The 16,771-nt window shown below is 39.5% G+C and overlaps 1 protein-coding gene across 4 annotated transcripts in view; it reads right to left on the minus strand.

Annotated features, from left to right (window-relative positions):
• The window catches only part of dync2i1 (dynein 2 intermediate chain 1), a 104,797-nt gene that overhangs the window by 71,813 nt on the left and 16,213 nt on the right, over positions 1 to 16,771 (minus strand). For all 4 annotated transcript variants that reach the window (XM_072576192.1, XM_072576191.1, XM_072576190.1 and 1 more), the window contains 4 exons: positions 14,359 to 14,875; positions 11,201 to 11,289; positions 6,189 to 6,575; positions 1,616 to 1,686 (listed from right to left, as the gene is read on the minus strand). In XM_072576192.1, the coding sequence (XP_072432293.1) occupies positions 1,616 to 1,686; positions 6,189 to 6,575; positions 11,201 to 11,289; positions 14,359 to 14,875 (1,064 nt within the window). The remainder of the gene's footprint in view (positions 1 to 1,615; positions 1,687 to 6,188; positions 6,576 to 11,200; positions 11,290 to 14,358; positions 14,876 to 16,771) is intronic.

A 16,771-nucleotide genomic window follows, 5' to 3' on the forward strand; every position in this document is an offset into this window, starting at 1 on the left:
TGCCTCCATGTTACTTGTACATGATACGCACTGGTGCAACTGTGCACCAGTAATGGAGAGAGTAAATGTGGAAGCTGATGAATCTGGATGTTAATACATTTCAGTCGGAAGAAACAAGAAAAGCAACATTAAAAAGGTACAATTCTGATGGGGTGCAGGAATCGAGTAACCTACGAGGAAAAGGAAACAAAAATCAACCTGTTGGATATGTTCTAACACACTTCTGTAGTAATCACATCCCGAGATACAATTTCAACTTGAGCTTCTGGCCACAAGACCTCTTAAACATGATATGAATGAGAATTGCTATCATTAGTATGGAGTATTTGGATTTCTAGTCCAACGACAATACCACTATGAACCAAATAATTTAAAATGGCAACGTATGCTAAGAAAGGAGGTTAGCAATGCATATGGGATCCTGATCTTCATTCGAACCTTAGAGTACAAACACTGGTTCAACATCAACTGGCGTACTGGACCAAATTCTGGGCAAAACATTTAGGAAAAGTAGTAAAAGCATTGGAGAGGATGCTATTGTTCAAGGAACGATAAGAATAAAATGGGACTCTTGCCCTGAAAGAAGGTTGAAAGGAGATTTAATACAGATATTAACCTAAGTGTGAACAGAGGAGAGAGAAAATGGTTCTATTGGCAGAAAGGTTGAGAACCAGAGGATGCTAACATAAGGCAATCGGCAAAAGAAGCAGAGATGAAATTGTATGGAAAGAAAAACATTTTCCAACATGAAATGTTGGATCTGACTGACAATGTGGTGGGGGCAGATTCAGTTTGCAAAAGGGAATTGGATCATTTTACATTAAGTGAAAAGATCTACAGGAAAAGGCAGGGCATTGGGATCAAGTTGCCTCACAGATAGCCAGCAGGAATATGACATCTTTCTTCTGAGCTGTCACTATCCTACAGTATTATGATTCTCGGAGCTGAAGGTGACCAGGCCAACAACAGTCAAAGGAAGCCTCGTAAAGATGTCCAGGGCTGAAATGATTAGTCTCCAAAATAGATAACTACCTTCATTCTTGCTAGCTAAGACTCAAACTTAATCTAACAACATAACATCCTAACATTGAAATGTTCTCAAAGGAGATTTATAAATTTATCACAATGTAAATTCAAATTTCCAACTTACACACAAATTATCTTTTAATCATTGCAATGTGTATAATTTTAGAATGCACTGAAAATTAAAAGGGAGAGACATTTGCTGAAATAGTGCACACTGCATTCCTCAGTAATAAAATTCCAGAAGGCTGCAGGGGTCATGCACATATTGGCCTGCAAAGCTGCTTCACCACAGGAAGGTGATGTTATTCTGTGCAGTCCCAGCAGAAACAGTGCCAAGCAAGTAAATTTACCCTCTTGAAAACTGCAATAAGCAGAACTGCTCAATGACAGAGACATCAAGGATTTTGTACAAAGATATATGAATAGGGGGCACATATTCAAAACAACACATAGCTCCTAATACTATAAGAACGTCATGGAGAGCACTGCACAATCATAAATCTTCATCATGAAGACATCACTGGATCTACTTATTAATCTACTTATGTACAAATCACAATGCAAAATTATCAAAATCATAGCAATTTACCCTTTCCTTCTGCTATCATTTGTGGCTTCTTGCACAAATTTCCGTTCTTTTTTCCTTTTGCTATTTGGTTCCTGTAAAATAACAGTGAGATAATGTCAATAGATCAAATGCATTCGCTATCATTTACCAATAGGCACAGAAAGGTGTTGAAATCAGGAAGATTTATTTTTATATAGAGTAAGTTAATTGTATCAGCCAAACCAGTCTGGGATTAAACAAAACCCAATGAGCACCCAGGACGCCAACAGGCAGAAAGACAGCAGAGGGCTATTTAAGCAACCAAGAAACACTAAAAACCAAGAAGCCTGATGAAGGATATAAGAACCTGTAGTTTGCCAGGGATATCAGATCATAGGAATTGGAGAAAGTGCAAAGAAGAGATTGAAACACAGCAATGTTGGGGAAAATTGGGAGGGAGGGTATTAACTCAGAAAGGATGATTCAGCTGAACATGAAAAGGCAGATTGCAGCAGGCTTGCTTCCTTCTGACCCACACACAGTACTGGAAAAGCATGTATTAGCTGGAATCAACTTTGTTTTATTTATCAGGTTTCCTAAACTCTGGGTAAACTAAGCTAGATTCTTTTGCCCAAAACGTCGATTTTCCTGCTCCTCCGATGCTGCCTGAACTGCTGTGCTTTTCCAGCACCTCTAATCCAGAATCTGGTTTCCAGCATCTGCAGTCATTGTTTTTAGCAAATAGATTCATTAAAGTCAAATCAGTACGATGTGATTCCAACTAAGCATATTCTAAAAGATAAACAAAAAAAAGAGAGCCAACCTGGGCTATTCATAAAAGCACACCAAGCAATGGACTTTATTTCTAGGGACGGATAATTGAAAACTAGGGAAATCATACTAAACTGTTACCAAACCATGGTTAGATCACATTTCAAGTACAGCATGCAATTCTGGTTGCCAAATGGACAAGATTTACTAGAACAGTCAGAGGTATACAGCATGGAAACAGATCCTTCGGTCCAACTCACCCATGACAACCAGATATCCCTAAATTAATCTAGTCCCTTTTGCCAGCACACGGTTCTCTAAACCCTTCCTATTCATATACCCATCCAGATGCCTTTGAAATGTTGTAATTGTACCAGCCTCCACACCTTCCTCTGGCAGCTCATTCCATGCACCTTCTGCATGAAAACATTGCCCTTTAGGTCCCTTTTAAATCTTTCCCCTCTCACATTAAACATATGCCCCCTAGTTTTGGACTCCCCTACTCTGGGAAAAAGACCCTGGCTATTCACCCTATCTTTGCCCCTCATGATTTTATAAACCTCTAAAAGGTCATCCCTCAGTCTCCAAAGCTCCAGGGAAAATAGTCCTATTCAGCCTCTCCCTATAATTCAAACCGTCCAACCCCAGCAACATCCTTACAGATCTTTTCTGAACCATTTCAAGTTTCACCACATCCTTCCTGCAGCAAGGAGGCCAGAATTGAAAGCAGTATTCCAAAAGTGGCCTAACCAATGTCCTGTACAGCCGCAACATGACCACCCAATTCCTATACTCAAAGCTCTGACCAATATAGGCAAACATACCAATTTTTTTTTTCTTTTTTTTTAAGCCTCATTTAAGTGCATACCTTTCCAGGCAACCCTTTATCTCTCACAGAATTCAAAAATGAAACTAAATTCTTCTACTCTTAACCCTCACAATGTCAAAATAGAAATCAAAATGAATGCTACACATGGTTCCTTCCACATTGGAATGCAAGTTTCCTAACAATAGTATCATGAATATTCATCACAATTTCAAATTCCTTCATCATTTAAAACACCTGATTATATCGCTATTCAACATTCTTATTCAAGAATATGCAAATCAAGTTTATTCGACCTATCTTCATCATTTAAGTTTCAACCTTTTAATCTGGTGAATCTGCACTGTATCCTATCCAAACTCAATATATTCTTTGTGAAAATCTGCCCAAGGCTGGTACTCCAGATGGAATCTGACCAATTCTTGGTACAACTGAAGTATAATTTCTTCACGTTTGAATTTCAACTCTTTGGAAATAAAGACCATTGCCTATTTGGTGTATTTTATTAGTGTACTAGACTTTAGTGATTTGTGAAAATGGGCACCAAAATCTCATTGCTCCTCCACAGTTTTTAATTTTTCGCCATTAAGAAAAAATTTTCATTTCTTTCTCGAAATCAAGATGGACGACCTCACACTACCCACAGCAAATTCCATCTGCAATAGTTTTGATCACGATTTCTGAAAGGCATTCAGTAAGGTGCCAAATAAAGGTAGAAGTTTACTAGACATGGCAACGGGGAACTGTTCCTCCAGCAGAAAGGTTGGGAGTGAGCCAACAGGCTGAGATCAAAAGCTGTCTTTCAATCATGGTACAACAATGGACTAAATTGGTGTAGAATGGCAGAATATCCAGCAAATCAAATTTATTGGCAAATTCAACTGTTTGAGCAGAGTCAGAGAACCTGGATTGCAAACTGGTGGAGGTCTAATAGCATCCTAGAACCAGGTAGGTCTGGGCCTTGGGTAAGAAAGGTTTTGTCACCTTAGTATGGAGATGGAGGGGAGGGGAGGAGCAAAAGCACAGGCAGGTTAGAAGTAGGCTAGCAATTACTCAGAAGTTGGCCTGATTGGCCAAAAGTAACAAAGACATCAAAATATCGCGAATGATGGTAACCGTTTCCTTCCCATACTTAAAAAAAAATGGGCTGTCACCCATCCATGCCAACCATACTATGGTGTGGCCAGCTAGGTTTTTAACTAGCCTAGTTGACATTTATTTGGATGTAGGTTTTCTCGCTGAGCTGGAAGGTTCATTTCCAGATGTCATCCTACTAGGTAACATATTCAGTGGGCCTCCGGCTTTCTATTTATTTGTTTAGGTGTCTTTGGGTCAGTGCTGTCTTTTCCTGTGGTGATCATAGGCAGGCTAGTAACAGAATATTAGTATGAAGGTACAGCATGAAATTAGGAAGGTAAATAGCTTTTAATGCAAGGAAACAAAATCTTACTCCAACTGCATAGTGCTTTGGTAAGGTTACAGCGAGAATATCGTGTACAGTTTTGGTCTCTACATTTCAGGAGGGATATACCTATACTGGAGACAGGATAAGAGAGGTTCACAAAGTTGACTGTAGTGATGAGAGGACAGACAGTCCTTTGATGAGGGGCCGAGTAATTTGGGTCAGTGGTCTCTGCAGTTTCAATGAGACCATCTCACTGAAACACACAAGTTTCTGAAGGAGCTTAACAGGGTGACACAGAGGATATTTCTCAGGCTAGGGAATCTAGAACATGGGACATTGCCTTAGCATTAAAGAACAAATACTTAGAACTGAGATGAGAATTTCTTTCACTCAAGTAGTTACAAATTTTGGAATTCTCTGGCCCAGAAATTGTTGATGCTTCATCACCAAAGATATTCAAGATTTTTTTTTTTTAAATTTGTTTCTGAGAATCAAGGGATGTGGGGAGCAGGCAGGAAAGTGGAACTTGAAAATGAAGATCAGCCACAACCATACTAAATGGCAGAGGGGGCACAACAGGCCATGTAGTCTTGTTCGTGTTGCTTACATTGTGTTCCTGTCGCGTTGCAACTTCCTACTCCCATCCAATTGGTTTCCTGTGTCACCTGCAAACATATATAATGTTCTAATCCTTCCTGCAAGTTATTAATATGCATTATGAAAGATAGGTCCAGTCCAGATTTGATAGAAACATCATTCCACCGATCCAAAAACATACCCTTTAAGTTAAGATGTCTCCTCCACTTAACTAATTACATCCATATCATAATCACTTCCAATTCCATATTTTCCAAATTTTGCGAATATATTCATATGAGGAACCTTATTAAATGCCTTCTGAGTGTTCAGATACATAACATCCTCAGAAACCCCCCTTTCACTATGCCAAATACCTCAAAACTCAATGTCACTCAGACGTGATCAACACTGTCAAATAAATTTCTGTTGACTTTCCTTATCAATTGGTAACTGTCCAAGCACTCAGTCTATCTCAGATGATAAGTTCTGATTAAGTTTCTATCCTGCTGTTAAAATTCTTACTATTATATTTTGAAAAGAGCCATAATGAAAATTACCCCTAGAAAGGAGCATGCACTTACTGGGTGTGCTTTCAGTGAGTGGACATTCAAAATAGAGTAGGTAAAAGTTGCTGCCTGAACTGCTGTGCTCTTCCAGCACCACTAATCCAGTATTCAAAATAGAGTAGCTGCTCTGTCTATAACCTTTCCACCCAATCTTGTATTCAAAATAGAGTAGCTGCTCTGTCTATAACCTTTCCACCCAATCTATCACCTCCTGGTCCACGCTAAAATTACTAGACTGCCCACCATATCTAAATAAATAAATGTCACAGCGAGTCTTGAGAAGATTTGTAGCTCAAAATGACCAGTGCCAAATCTGCATCTATTAAGCAAACGCAGTTCACCTCTTGAGCATGCTTCTTGCAAGAATTAGTGTTTTATACTTTAATTCAATATTTCTACACAAAACATAGATTGAATTTTGAATAATTGGTTAAGTACAGGAAAATATACAACTTTAGAAAGACTCACCTCATTGTAATCCCCTTTATAATCCACTTTTTCCTCATTTTCTTTCTTTACTTTGTGTTTATGTTTTCGCTCTCGATCCTCTTTTCTTTCCCAATCTCTTTTTTCTCTGTCTTTGTGTTCTCGCTCTCTGTCCCTATACTCCAGGGTAGAATTTTTTGTATCTTTATACCGTTGTTTTTTCCCATCCTCCTTGTATTCTCTCTCTTTTCGGACTCTATGTTTCCTGTCCGTTTCTTCAACCTCTGTTTTCTGACCAAGGTCTTTTCTTTCTTTATGTCGTTTTTCACGATGCCCATCATGAGATCCATATTCCTTGTAATGTCGATCAAAATCTTCATCTCGAAATTCAGAAGACCTTCTTTTCTTCTCTTTGCTGTCTTCAAAGTTCTGTTCAGAGCAAATATATTTTCATGGTACATATTTAGTTTTATTTACTGAGGAAAACTGAGAAACAATTTCATCAATGGCCTTGACTCATTGGTTAAAAGTCCATTGGCGTAAGTTGAAACCACTACAAACCAAACGTACATGTCCGAGCTGCTGCTCTAATGTTACTTTTCACATTGTTACCTCATTCTCAAAACAAAACTCGTGTTTTGAATGGAGTTGTTGAAATGCAATTGTTGGCTGGAATAACCAGGGAATTCATCATTTATGATTTTGAACTTCATAAAAGATTTAGAACAAGGAACAATTGTATAAAAATGTAATAACAAATTAATTAAATCAAGACAAAGGCAACTGAGCAAGAATTTTGTCAGTGAGGCAAACAATACCACAATTCACTGTACCACTCTCCTTGATCTTCCAGCGGTAAGTGTACAGAATTCACATGGGGGGGGGATGAATAGAAGTCACTGCAACAAGCACAAAAGCAGATCAAAGGCTGCATGAACAGTGGAAATTCCAAACTCTTAATTTTGTGGCAATGTTAATCTTTTCAACATAAAATCAAATATTAAATTCAATTTTGTTAATTATGATTAATATTGTAACACCAAAATGCCATGGATATTTTTAACATATGGTTCCAAAATGTTGTTTTAAAACAGGACTCACAAAATGGCTGTGGATGTATATTAAGTAGCTGCTCAGGAGAGACAAAAAGAGAGAGGCAGAGATTGGATATAAACCCTAAAAATGTTGAAGAAACTTCAAACCAACCAAATTGTGACCTTTTATAACAACAAAGATAATTAGGGACTAATTGCCCCTGCTCAACAGCAAGCCACCCCTGTGGAGTTTAGGTATTTTTCATCAACCTGTTCAGGGATGTCTGACACACATGTGGAGCAGGTGGGACTTGAATCCAGGGCCTCCTGATTCAGAAGTAGGGACTTTGCTTCAAGAGCCATCTCCCCTGTAGATTATGTCCCAAACTGCAGACAAGTTATGTTTATCCCTCTCAATGATACATCAGGACAGGATTGAAAAGTCAGTTTGAACTTGACTGGAGCAAACAAGTGGGACTCAATACTGTCATGTATAGCTTCAAGCGTTGGTATGCTGTTAGGGTCATAGTAGAAGACTTATTCCCTATTTAAGTCCATGCTATATATAAAGACTCCACTGGTTGCAAAAAAGTTTTTAAAAAAGGAATTAGAACAAATAAATTTCAATCAGTCTATAAAACCAAGAATCCCACAAAACAACTGTTCAAGTATCATCAAGGCTTCCGGTAACTTCTACTTCTACTTCTACAATGCTTAACTGTGAATTGTTCAAGAAAAACAGGCTGGGAGCTATATCTCTTTTTGTAAAATTCTGATATGCTTGGATTCATTTCTAATCAGTGTGTAGCATTATTAATTATTCTAATTTTCAGTAATCAATGGCTCTTTTTTTAGTTCAAGGAAGTCTCGTTAAATTGATTTCTATTAAAGCCTAGACTCATTTGGAGTCATAGAGATGCACAGCATGGAAAGAGACCTTTCGGACCAACTTGTCCATGCTGACCAGATATCTTAACATAATCTCGTCTCACCTGCCAGCATCTGGCCTGTAACCCTCCAAACTTTTCCAAATGCCTTTTAAATGTTGCAATTGTACCAGCATCCACCACATCCTCTGGCAGCTCATTCCATACACATACCACCCTCTGTGTGAAAAAGTTACCCCTTAGGTCTCTTTTATATCTTTTCCCTTTCACCCTAAACCTATGCCCTCTAGTTCTGGACTCTCCGACCCCTGGGAAAGGACCTTTTCTATTTATCCTATCCATGTCCCTCATAATTTTGTAAACCTCTCTAAGGTCACCCAAGGAAAACAGCTCCAGCCTGTTCAGCCTCTCCCCATAGCTCAAATCTTCCAACCCTGGCAACATCCTTGTCAATCTTTTCTGAACCCTTTCAAGTTTCACAACATCTTTCCAATAGGAAGGAAACCAGAACTGCATGCAATATTCCAACAGTGGCCTAACCAACGTCCTGTAAAGCCGCAACATGACCTCCCAACTCCTGTACTCAATACTCTGACCAATAAAGGAAAGTATACCATACACCTCCTTCACTATCTAATCTACCTGCAACTCCACTTTCAAGGAACTATGCACCTGCACTCCAAGGTCTCTTTGTTCAGCAACACTCCCTTGGACCCTTCCATTAAGTGTATAAGTCCTGCTAAGATTTGCTTTCCCAAAATGCAACACCTTGCATTTATCTGAATTAAACTCCATCTGCCACTTCTCGGCCAATTGGCCCATCTGGTCAAGATCCTGTTGTAATCGGAGGTAACCTTCTTCACTGTCCACTACATCTCCAATTTTGGTGTCACCTACAAACTTACTAACTGTACCTCTTATGCTCACATCCAAATCATTTATGTAAATGACAAAAAGTAGAGGACCCAGCACCGATCCCTGTGGCAATCCACTGGCCACAGGCCTCCAATCTGAAAAACAACCCTCCACCACCACACTCTGTCTTCTACCTTTGAGCCAGGTCTGTGTCCAAATGGCTAGATCTCCCTCTATTCCGTGAGATCTAATCTTGCTTAACAATTTCCCATGGGGAACCTTGTCGAACACCTTACTGAAGTCCATATAGATCACATCTACCACTCTGCCCTATTCAATCTTCTTTGTTACTTCCTCAAAAAGCTCAATCAAGTTTGTGAGACATGATTTCCCACACACAAAGCCATGCTGACTATCCCTAATCAGTCCTGGCCTTTCCAAATACATGTACATCCTGTCCCTCAGGATTCCCTCCAACAACTTGCCCACCACCAACATCAGTCTCACTGATCCATAGTTCCCTGGCTTGTCCTTACTACTCTTCTTAAACAGTGGCACCACGTTTGTCAACCTCCAGTCTTCCGGTACCTCACCTGCGACTATCGGTGATACAAAACTCTCAGGAGGAGGCCCAGCAATCACTTCTCTAGCTTCCCACAGAGTTCTAGGGTACGCCTGATCAGGTCCTGGGGATTTATCCATCTTTATGCGTTTCAAGACATCCAGCACATTCTCCTCTGTAATATGGATTGGTCTCGAAGAAAGTAATCACAAAGGAAGGATCCTTTTGAAGTAACCTTCTTGCAACCAACCACAGGAATGGTGAATAAAGGAAGGGAGCCAATTAATCTCTCATCATTCAGGGGCTTCACAACTTGGGGTATCCCATTTGGAATCATAATGAATTGGGAACATTGCCAAAAATAGAGAATGCAGAAAAGCAGAAGTTGTTGTCAATGATTCTACGCTTCTCAATACAATTCACTGAAGCCTCCAGTCAGACTCAGAGTCTAAACTACTTTTGGAACACTGCATTCAGTTCTCGCCTCCCTGCTACAGTATGTTGTGAAACTTGAAACAATTTGAAGAAGATTTACAGGAATGCTGCCAAGGTTGGAGGGTTTGAGAAGAGGGAGAGCCTGAACAGGCTGGTGCTATTTTCCCTGGAGGACCGGAGGCTGAGGGGTAACCTTACTGCTGTTGATTAAAATCGTGAAGGGCATGGCTAGAGTAAATAGCCAAGGTCTTTTCCTCAGGGTGGAGAATTTCAAAACCAGAGGGCATAGGTTTAAGGTGAGAGAGGAAAGGTATAAAGGGACCGAAAGGGCAACTTTTTCACACAGAGGATAGTGTGGGTATAAAATGAGCTGTCAGAGGAGGTGGTGAAGGTTGGCACAATTACAACATTTAAAAGCATTTGGATGGGTATATGAATAGGAAGGGTTTCAAGGAATGTTGTCCAAATGCTGGCAAACGGGACTAGATTTATTTAGGATATCTGGTCGGCATGGACGAGTTGGACAGAACAGTCTGCTTCCATGCTGGCCAGCTCTAAGGCTTTAATAGAAAAATCTCCTTTTCCAACATAATATCACTTTAAAAAATTCTGCAAAAATAAAAAAACTGCAACACTGTCTTATTCATGAGGAGTAACTGAGTTTTTAATAGCATACAACTTTAAAGAATTACTACTTTAAAGAATCCCTCACACTCTAGAAAAAAAATGTTATGTTTGTGAAATGTCAATTTTTTTCATGATAAAACAACACAACCTTATATGTAATCAGTTCTGACAGGGCCACTTAAACTGCCATCCGAGTCTTGAACTTATCAACCAAAACCTTTCACTGTTTATGTGATCTACTGTTAAATCAGTGTTAAACGTCTCTCCCTTGGCCCCTCAACCCTAATTTCCAAAAATGCAAGAAGCTCATGATGATCTTTGTTGTTAATTTGCAGTCATCTGATGAGCTGTTTGTGTTATTTCTTTCCCTTCTACTAGCCTACCCAGTCAAACATCCTCCAATACTCTCCTTTATCCTTTTCTCTTCTAAATTTCCATCGACAATCAACTCTTCAGACAAACATTCCCAGTCTTATCTGTGACAACAGGGTAGAAGTATCCATTTGTTTCTGGAGTAACATAAAAGGGCAGGTGTTTCTTTGATTTTAAAACAATTTTGACAAATACCCACTCTCTCAAATTGAAAGGATAGCTTGTGAAGACAAGACAATGAAGCAAAAAATTTACAAAATGAGACACAATACATTTACTCACTTCAGTACTTCTCCCTTCCTTTTCTTTTCGCTCTCGATGTTTTCTTTCTTTTCGTTCATATCTATCATCCATTTTAAATTCCAAATTTTCTGAAAGACAGAGGGACACTAAAAGTGCATGCAAGTATTAAATTTTTTACTAGAAATTGATTAGTAACTACCAGGTTGGTTCTATCACGTCAGAGGATAAAATTTCGGCAGTAAACCACTCATATTTACAAAGTACACAAGCTGTTTGAATGGAGATACAAAGTCTGCAACACTTGCAGAGAGGTGACATAACCCAATGTTTGAATGTAAAATATATTGGTTTTGACAGGGTCAGAGAAAATCCGCCACAGGATCAATAGACTTCACCCTTTCTTTCACTGAAGGCATTTGGAGTGAAGCTTGAGAGTTGAGAAACCTTTGGAAGACCTTGGATGAATTTTCAAAGTCTCTAATCATTGTGAGACAGTTGGGAAAATATTGAGAGAATGGAAACATGGGAATCCTAATGTCAAGACAGCTTTGATGGCTAAATGAGAATCTCATTAGTGAGCTGCAAGAGGTCTATTTGCATGAATTAACATCTCATTTCAGTGATTTTCACCTATTTAGGGAAATTATTGGGAAAACTCAGTAGGTCTGGCAACATCTCAGGGGAGAAAGCAGCATTGATGTTTTGGGTCTTATGATCTTCCTTCAGAACAGTTCTCTACATCCCAGCATGCTGCCTTCAATCCCACACTTGATTTTCCTGTCTTTCCTACCAAAGTGGCTCCTGATAGCCCTCCAATAAATTTCAGTGAGCCGATTGCTAGGACCAACCCCTGTAACTGACTTGGAGTGACAGATCTGACTGATGATCAAAAAGATCTCTGACTAATTTCTCTGCAGTTCTCCAACTGACTTCATGCTCATCCTGAACTGGCTACAACTCAATCTGCAAATTTGACTGTGGCCCACTCTGTGACTATAATCAGAAGGATCCCTGACACTAAACATCCCTAAACTGAGTGTATACAAGCCCCTGAGCTGAGAACAGGCAATGCCTTGACGGACTATGGCAGCACCTCCTGACCTGGGTTCAAGTCCCACCTGCTTCAAATGTGTGTAATATAATCTCTGAACAGGTTGATTAGAAAAATAAGTCATGTCAGTTAACTAGCAGCTGCAGCACACCGTGTCTTTACTGGGCCTGCATCATGGTCAGCATTTCCCAATATCTCAGGGGACACTCCATGGGCAACAACCACCTGAACTTTCCATCTTCAGAGGTTGGTAACAGCAAAGTGCCAGGCTCACCGCATTATCATGGTATACCTTGTACACACTTATAGTATAGTTCAGCATTTCAGTGCTACAATTTATAACCTTAATAGCAATGCTGCTTCCAGGTCTTCGGTGCACAGGGACAGGCACCTATCTCATGCATCAGAACATGGTGCATCACAGCGTTCCTGACTTGTTTTTTTCAGTTCTCATTCACTTTGTGCCTACTGGGATGCTCACAGCATCGTTACCATGCTTTTCTGCACATTGCCACAAGCTTACAATAGTTCTGGTGTGCCTTGCCTTTTAGTGCTGACAGAAAGCTGGTCATATTCGCTGGCACTGATCAGAGGGGATGAAGATGATGCAAAAGAACATCATGCTAGACAAATGTCACACCTGCACTATGTGCCAACAGCTTAGACTGCAAACACACTGTGTACATTAACCAAATGGCCAATTTTCAAAAGCCTAAGGGGTGTAGCCCTTATTCTAGTCAAGCAGGGCTATTGTCAGTCAGGAGGTGCTGCCATAGTCAATCAAGGCATTGCCTGTTCTCAGCCCAGGGGCTTGGATACACTCAGTTTAGGGATGTTTAGTGTCAGGGATCCTTCTGATTATAGTCACAGAGTGGGCCACAGTCAAATTTGCAGATTGAGTGTTACCAGTTCAGTATGAGCATGAAGTCAGTTAGAGAACTGCAGAGAAATCAGGCAAAGGATCTTTGTGATCATCAGTTGGACCTGTCACTCCAAGTCAGTTACAGGGGTTGGTCCTAGCAATCGGCTCACTCAAACTTATTGGAGGGCTATCAAGAGACACTTTGGTAGGGAAGTCAGGAAGATCAAGTGTGGGATTGAAGGCAGCATGCTGGGATGTAGAGGACTGTTCTGAAGGAAGATCATCAGACCCAAAACATCAATGCTGCTTTCTCCCCAGAGATGTTGTCATACCTACTGAGTTTTCCCAATAATTTCCATTTTTGTTACTTGACCAAAGTACTTTTAAGGTAACAGGCTGCAGAGTTCTCTTTTCCCAAGTTGGATGGCTTGTTATTTTTCAAGAAATTAGTTGGCATAGTTGTACATTTTAAACCTCTTATAAATATTTTTGAAGGTTTCCTTGAGCAAGCTTACTTTCCAATAAACTATTTGTTACTTGTCAATGGAAGGAACCTGACTAAAATGCTTCTGATACTGAGATGGATACTCTAATTGGCAATATTCTTTTGAAATATAAAATTTGCTGTGGCCAGTGAAGTGGGTCATTAAAAAGAATCAGTTGACACTCCTAACTGGGTTCTAAAATGAGTATCAGCAAAGTTAAGGCTGACAGTTATTCTTCACTAGGTTAATCAGGATTCAGAATTGATTCTTGAGTAATGGAAATAATAATTGAAGCACCAATCAAATGTTCAAAAGAGGTAATTTGAATACCATTCTAGACTTACAAACTGACAGTTGCCTAGTTCCCTCATCCATAAGTATCTTGGAATTGACCACTCAAAGAGGAACTTAATATTTTATTGAGCTTTGAGAAGATTTGTAGCTCAGGTTGAGGTTCTGGATGTGGGCTTGCTCGCTGAACTGGAAGGTTCATTTCCAGACGTTTCGTTACCCAACTAGGTAACATCATCAGAGGGCCTTCGGGCGAAACACTGCTGTTGGTTCCTGCTTTCTATTTATATATTTGGGTTTCTTTGGGTTGGTGATGTTATTTCCTGTGGTGATGTTATTTTATAACAAAGTAGAGATCATAAAATGTATTGAATAAGCTAACACAAAAATGGCAATATGGAAACCTATCCTTAAAAGTCAATTACAATATATTTATAATGAAAAGTACAATGCCATAACTTTTCAGAAACCAATTCTCATGAATTTTGAATATTAAATACAAATCTACCTTTATCTTTTTTCTGACGATGTTTAGATCGCTGGTCACCAATTTCATCTTTTCCTATCTCTTTTTCCTGGAGTTTCTCTCTTTCTTTTCTCCGGTCTCTTTCCTTATCTCGGTGTCTCTCAGATTCATGTTCTTGTTTTGTCGGTCTCTGTGCATAAGAATCCCATTGTTTCTCTTTGTCATGACCTCTTGAATCTGCATCATATTCTAGATCTTGGTCCCATACTGGGAGCTTCTCTTTATCTTTATATCTTTCTCTTTCTTTTTCTGGTTTCTTCTCTCTTTCTTTATACTTTTCATCATTCTTCACTTTCTTTTGTACTTTTTCATACTCTCTTTCTTCTTTTTGGTCTCCATCCCTTTCCTTGCCTCTGTTCCTCGGTCTGTCCTTATCTCGTTCCCTTCCCTTGTGTCTACGCTCTCTAGAGTCAGAGTTCCCAGTAGGTTCTTCATCCTTAAGTCTTTTCTTTTCTCTGCTCTTTTTACTACTGTCATCTGTATAATCTCCTTGAGCCGCCTGAAATAAAACAACATTAAAAAATTGCATATAAGACCAATTTTTATTAAAAGTAAATTTGACAATTCAAATGAAACAATTTCAAATAATGAGAACTAGATTGTGCCAGATCTGAGAAATTAAATAGTCATGTCTCATCGTAGCTCCAGTTGCTACTCTTCTAGAAATTAAGTGCACAGAGAATCCCTTCTGACACAAATTGCTGGATCCTAAAATCAAATTCTTCGATTACAGCTGATTCTGTCTTCCCCCTCAGCCAACAGAATAGACCATAAAACAATAAAATGTTGAATCAAAAGTCAGTCCTGCTGTTCTGCTGTTCAGGAGATTTTTGATGGTGGGATAATCCTCAACTTCACTTTCTTGCCTTTGCTCCAAAACCCTCAATTTCTAAACTGTTGAAAAAATTCACCTCAGTCTTGAATATACTTAATGACCCAGCCTCCACAGATTCACACTCTATGAAAAAAGAAATTGCTCATCTCTATCTTTGTGGGCGGCACAGTGGCACAGTGGTTAGCACTGCTGCCTCACAGCGCCAGAGACCCGGGTTCAATTCCCGCCTCAGGCGACTGACTGTGTGGAGTTTGCACATTCCTCGGGTTTCCTCCGATGATCCGGTTTCCTCCCACAGTCCAAAAATGTGCAGGTTAGGTGAATTAGCCATGCTAAATTGCCAGTAGTGTTAGGTGAAGGGGTAAACTGGGTGGGTTGCGCTTCGGCGGGTCGGTGTGGACTTGTTGGGCCGAAGGGTCTGTTTCCACACTATAAGTAATCTAATCTTAAATATGCAACATCCTTCCTTACTCTGCGACAAGGAAAAACAGCTTCTCTGCATTTACCTTGTTAAGTTTCTCAATCCAAAAAAATATACAAGCTCCAATTTGCTCATGCTCTCCTCAAAAGAAAATCCCTTCATACCAGTTATTTATCCTGGTGAACATCCTCTAGACTGCTTCCAACGTGAGTATATCTTTCATAGAATAAAGCGAACAAAATTGGTCACAGTATTCAAATTGTGGTCTGACTCGTGCCTTGCATAGTTTTAACAAGACTTCGCCATTTTTACACTCCATTCCCTTTGAAATAAAGAGGTGGAATTCTTTGAGTGCATATGACATGATTTTCTGGTTCAATATGTTGAGAAACCAACTATAGCATAGGCCACCCGAGACTGGTAATATGTAATGAGAAAGGAATATTTGGAAATCAAGCTGCGCAAGGCCCTGGGAGAAGAGTGACTATAATATGATGGAAGCTTTCACTAAGATGGAGAATGACGTTATTGATTTTTAGATTGAGGTCCTGAATCTAAATAGAGGAAACTAGAACAGTATGACATGGAAGCTGGTTATTATAAATTGAGGGGAGTTACTTAAAAGGATGACAGTGGATCAGCAACGGCGAACATTTAAATAGTGCATGGAAGAACTGCAACAATTGATTCTTTTGTCTGGAACAAAAATAAAATGAGTAAGGCATGGCAAACAAGGGAAATTTGGGATAGTATTAGGAAGAAGCATACAAATTTGCCAAAAAGAGCAGGCTGGGGTACTGTCAGCAATTCAGATTTCAACTAAAGAGGACAAAAAGATTGATTAAGAGGGGAGAAATCTCCAAGTATGCAGATGATGCCGAGCTGGGTGCAAGGGTGAAATGTGAGGAATATGCTTCTATGGGTTCAAGAGTAAGCTTGCAGGGAACATATAAACTGATCGTTAAAGCTTCAATAGATATGTGAAGAGAAAAAAAGAGGAGTGAAGACAAATGTGGGTCCCTTACAATCTGAAACATAAGACGTTACAATGGGGAATAAAGAGACAGCAAATTTAATACCACATCTTGGTTCTGTTTTCACAAAAGAGGATACAAATGAGGTTCCAAAAAAAACTGAAG

This window comes from Chiloscyllium punctatum, chromosome 8 (genome assembly GCF_047496795.1).
Source record: "Chiloscyllium punctatum isolate Juve2018m chromosome 8, sChiPun1.3, whole genome shotgun sequence".
Lineage (NCBI taxonomy): Eukaryota > Metazoa > Chordata > Chondrichthyes > Orectolobiformes > Hemiscylliidae > Chiloscyllium > Chiloscyllium punctatum.